This window comes from Paramacrobiotus metropolitanus, unplaced genomic scaffold, assembly GCF_019649055.1.
Source record: "Paramacrobiotus metropolitanus isolate TYO unplaced genomic scaffold, Prichtersi_v1.0 Parri_scaffold0000081, whole genome shotgun sequence".
Lineage (NCBI taxonomy): Eukaryota > Metazoa > Tardigrada > Eutardigrada > Parachela > Macrobiotidae > Paramacrobiotus > Paramacrobiotus metropolitanus.
In genome coordinates, this window is record NW_026570301.1 from 58,546 (window position 1) to 63,820 (window position 5,275).

The 5,275-nt window shown below is 42.4% G+C and overlaps 1 protein-coding gene across 1 annotated transcript; it reads left to right on the top strand.

The window, feature by feature from the left end:
• Positions 1-500: 500 nt before the first annotated feature.
• LOC129595676 (protein phosphatase 3 catalytic subunit alpha-like) lies at positions 501-4,361 on the top strand. Its single transcript, XM_055492756.1, has 2 exons — positions 501-716; positions 2,653-4,361. Exons 1-2 carry the CDS (start codon positions 644-646, stop codon positions 4,095-4,097), a joined length of 1,518 nt encoding a protein of 505 aa, XP_055348731.1. The 5' UTR covers positions 501-643; the 3' UTR covers positions 4,098-4,361.
• The last annotated feature ends 914 nt before the right edge of the window (positions 4,362-5,275 follow it).

The following is a 5,275-nucleotide window of genomic DNA, read 5'->3' on the forward strand; positions in this document are numbered from 1 at the left end:
AACAACTTTTATATATATATATATATATATATATATATATATATATATATATATATATATATATATGTATGTATATATATATATACCATATATATATATGGTATGGACATTCGTTTGGTAAGTGGTAAGCAGAAGAATGCTAAAAGAAATCCTGCTATCCCATATTCCGCTTAAAGAAGCAACTTTTGGACAGACGGTATTGCTCGTCTAGAGACTAAAAAGTGCAGTATTTAAAGATTTAAAACCTGTTTCAAGTAGGACAAATCCTACGAATACTTGTACGATACGGAGACTCATAATACCGGTACTTTACTTCACTTACTTCTTTCTAGGACAGACCGGTAAATGATTCAGGTAGTCACACTTTATTGCTGGTAATTTGGCTGACAATTGGCACCTGTTTCCTTGCCCGCAGCGATGGTAGCAACATCCTAAGCTATGCACAAGGGCCTTGTGACAAGGCCCTTGTTAACGCGCATTTTAGTTGTACAAGCGCAAAATATATACACCAACAACGCAGAATCAATTACAGCATATGAACCTTTTATTAACCTCTACTATGTACGGTTCTGCGCTTGTTAGTGAGTCTCACACCCTCTGGTCCGATGCTTATTAACTTAATCGTATAACCCGTGAGCACACGATGGGCGAAAATCCCAACATGACAAGCAACCGAGCCCTAAGAATCACCGACACTCTTGCACTGCCAACAAACGGTAAGCGTAATTCATTAGGCAAAAGTTTCGTGATTTTTGGAACCAACCTGGTGGTAAAATATAGACATAACATTCTGGAATACTGTAAAAAATCAGTCTACGGTTTTTTTAATCAATAAGGGTTTCTTTGGTTGGCGGAACAGAGCTGTAGAGCAAAATTTTCACTCGGACACCTTGCCGCACCTCATGTAAATATGCAGACTGTTTCTTTGAAAGGTTTATGTCCCCATATCAAACTGTTTTCGAAGACACTAACTGTTCAGATTTCCTTTCTGATCATTTTCGGAGTGGGTGATGGGGGCAGAGGCTACCCCAAAAAAAGTGCAAATGATAGGTTTGACCTAAGAATTTTTTCGGTCACACCGATATTTTTTGGGAACCTTCTGGTTACGATCATATTCTCCGGCAGGTTCGGTTTTACGCTCTAATGAAACCGTACCAGTAGACGTCCAGTTGGCTGCATCAAAACTGCAAAATAAACTTTTGAGGACACATTCTTGACGGATGGTTTTCCAGACCGGCTGATACTTTAGGCGATTTAAACTATAGTTTTTGGTCACCGCATATTCCGTAAATGGTTTAATGCCAGCAGGATAGTTGACGATATTAAGCCAAATGCGAGGACAACGCCAACCTACGTTGCACCCGCAACCCGCCTTGTGGTAGTACGATGTACAGGGCTTGCTGTTCTTGTTCCCCCATACGCCAAAAGCGCACCTGCCTTTCGGCCCGTTCGGCTGCAGTCATACTCGACACTGCAGAGTAGTTCGAGCGAAATACTACTACCTGCAAAATAAGAGACAAATGAAAGAACTGATCGCAGTAACCTCGTCCAACAATTGGCGCATTTAGGATACCATAAAAAATCTTTCTAGTGGAGGAACCAGTACGAGTAGTGTTTCTGTCAAGACGTGGGTCGCTTTGTTGCTAAACATTAAGAAAAAAGGGCTTGCATTCAAACGGTACGCAATGTTACGAGGGCCTCCTTCCGGTACTCAGCGAACATGACGCTTTTATACTGCAAAAATGGTGATTACCATTAGAATAACCGAACGTTATTGTCACCGTAGTGCATATGATAGTCTTATCGATAACATAAAAACATCGTACATATGTGCGCAGAACTGCAGTAATACATTAATAAATACGTCTGTGCTATGGGTCAGCTATGGGCTATGGGACAAAGTTAAATTTAGAAACATTTCCCCCAAATGAAATTTTGATAGCCATAGTCCACAATCGTATCTTTGTATGCATCTAATATTCTGCTAAGCACGCTTTCGCTTATCGGAGGGCGACATCTCATAGAACCCCCTGGCAGGACTACACTCGGAGGGTTTTGTGTAGAAGGAACATTCTGCAGAAGGGTTTTTAAACATCTTTTTGAAGCTGAATGAAAAGATCAGTTGTTTTATTGTATCTGAATATTCATTGCACCACGCAACAATGTTTGTGATGGTCTTTCAAGTTCACCTTGAGGCTTGAATTCACCTTTGTACCGATAACGGCATCCGAGCGTTGGCCCCGAAACAGATAATTTCGAAAGCAGAATGCATGCGCGCTAATTTTGGAAAATGCAAAGTTTAATAATGTCGCTTTTTTAATTTACTTGGACGTTTTTTCTGACCATTTTCTACGGGGTGGACGATCATAATATAGATCCACTTCCTTAATAATGCAAGTTTAAGTTTTGTTCACATAACGGAAACCTCACTAAATCTTCCATAAACGCCGCGTATTACCCGTAGTGATAGATGGACCTCCATGAACAACTTGAACAGTTTTACTACGCAAAAGTGCAGCCACAACTTCTGCCGAAAACTGCTGCCACAAGCCTCCTCCTGTTCATCTAGATTGTGCACTGCATATCGCTAAATACCCTTTTGAGTGAGAACCGAAAGATCAGTATCTAACGCACCGTATGAATTTGTTTTAGAAAAGGGTCGCCCATCGCGGAAAAGGCTGACGATTCCGGATGTCTATGGGAACTCAGATGTTCCCAATCCGGAATATATTAAAAGCCACCTTTTGACGGAAGACCGATTGGACGAAACCTTGGCCCTTCGGCTACTCCATGATGCGTCTGAAATCCTTCGCGCTGAACCCAACGTTCTCACTCTGCCTTCCAACATTACCGTCGCGGGCGATATTCATGGGCAGTTCTACGACCTCCTCACTATTCTCCGCACCGGTCGTCCACATTTTTTATTCTTGGGTGATAACGTGGATCGTGGCAGCTTTGGTATCGAATGCATCTTGTATCTGTTTGCGCTCAAAATTTCTTTCCCAACGAAATACTTTCTGCTACGCGGCAACCACGAAAGTCGGCATCTCACCAAACACTTCACGTTCAAGCGTGAGTGTCTGGTCAAGTACTCTCAAAGCGTGTACGACGCCTGTATGGTAGCCTTTGACACACTGCCATTGGCGGCAATCATCAATCAGCAGTTTCTGTGCATCCACGCAGGTCTCTCGCCAGAACTCCGCACTATAGATGATCTTAACAAATTTTCTCGGTTTAAAGAGGTCAGCAAGGCCGGTATGATGTGCGATATCTTATGGTCAGATCCTGTTCCAGAATTTGGGCAAGAAGTAGCTCCTTATTTATATTCCCATAACAGAATCCGTGGGTGTTCGTATAATTATAGTTACTACGCGGTGGAGGAATTTCTAGAGAGAAATAATTTATTGGGAATTATTCGAGGCCACGAAGTACAGAGCGCCGGGTTCAAGGTTTACAAGGGCAAACAGGCGGATAGTTACCCTGTATTAATCTCACTTTTTTCCGCTCCGCATTACTTGGGCAAGTTTAACACTAAAGCCGCGGTACTGGATTATGCTAATGGAAAAATTCACATCCGACAATTTAGCAGTGTGGAGCATCCGTTCTGGTTGCCGAACTTTACGGATGCGTTTACGTGGTCCTATCCTTATATGGTCAAGAAAGTGCGCGAAATTATTTTGGTTATACTAAGTATTTGTACGGAGGAAGAACTGGACAAGAGCGACCGAGCAAGTCAACGGCGCGGGATGATGGAGCAGAGCAAGCACGTGTTTACTTTGAAAGCCCGGACGATGAAAAGGTTCGTTGACCGGTGGAAAAAGACCGAGCAGCAGCTGCCTTGTAAAGACTTTCTGACTTTGAATTATTATTCGTCTCCGGAAAACAATGCGCTCTTTAATAAGATTAATATTATAAATGATGTGGAGATTTCGGATAAGATTCAAAGCCCGCTTGGTAAAACAGCGTCATTGCCTTTTGATTTACAACACGTGGATATAAGAAGTAGCAGCAACGCACAAGGGGCAGCGCCTGTGATTCGACTTAGTCACAGTTTAGCGCACATATCAAATGGCGATATTAATGATGTCGAGGATTGACCGAAGGATTGGGGAAGTTCCCGTGAATCCAACAGGTTATCCTAAATACCGTTTCAACTTTTACAGTTTCAACCAATGCTTCAGCCTTTATGGTTTCCAATCTCAGAGCAGATAGAACGACAAAATGAGAAATAGAGTTATTAGGGCAAACAGAAATAAACGATGCCTGCCGTAGCGTTTTTTGCATTTCTACTAGAGTACTGCATTTGTTGTTGGGTTTTATTTCTGTTACTTCTGTTAAAGGGAAGCACTTCGCACGAATAATAGTCAGTCGCCTTGCAAAAGCATTGAATAATACATTAATGAATCTGCGCGCATTTGACGACTTCTAAAAATGATGCAAATTTAGACGTTGAAAAAACACCCAAAATCATCTAATGTGTTATACTTTTTCGACCTCGCATTCGTACCGACCCAACCGCCTCTAAACAGCGGCCACATTACCCCTAACCACGACCAAACTTAAACGCTGACTCAAAAATGCAGTAAAATGAGATTTTTTTGTCATATCGTGTATCTTCCTTCCAAAGAAACGAACCATCTCCGCACAAGCTTTCCCGAAAGTTCCGAAGGTTTCAACGGCCAGAGGGTAAAACAGGCTTACCCTCTCCTCTACAAAGGCTTACTTCGGACGTTTGCTGTCTTTTGCTTACCGTGCCGCACTGCCGGGCTTCCTTGAGTTTGCTCGCAAATAGGACGCGGCTTATGTACAATACTGTAATAGTATCTATTGAGAAACTTTTACATAACTACTACATACGAAATTACTTTTTCACAAACAACCGTTAACGTTGCTCGCTGTTATTGGACGGTTTATAATTCCATCCGGTTCTCTATTGGAAGATGGTGAAACGGGTTTCGCGGCTATCTCACCCCTGTGTGAACAGAAACGAAACTAAACGCCAACACTTTGCACACCTTTATATCCCTCTCACATACAACACATCAAAGGGCACCGCAGCAGAATACTGCGCGAAAAAGCAAGCAGCTCTGACGACGAAATGTAGAAACTAAAGAATTTACCAGGGTTAGGATCTGGTAGATGGAAGCACTGGCGAAAAACAGTGAAACAACCTAACAGCCGCGCGAGCGCGGGTGTACGGAGAGGCCACTCTTCCTCCCAGTATACTTCGTTCCAATGTACTTCAATATCTTAAGTTGTAAATTATTGGAATGAT

Coding starts and splice junctions, on each gene's coding strand:
- LOC129595676 (XM_055492756.1), top strand. CDS start 644: ATGGGCGAAAATCCCAACATGACAAGCAACCGAGCCCTAAGAATCACC. Junction 717..2,652: donor TCTTGCACTGCCAACAAACG/GTAAGCGTAATT, acceptor AATTTGTTTTAG/AAAAGGGTCGCCCATCGCGG.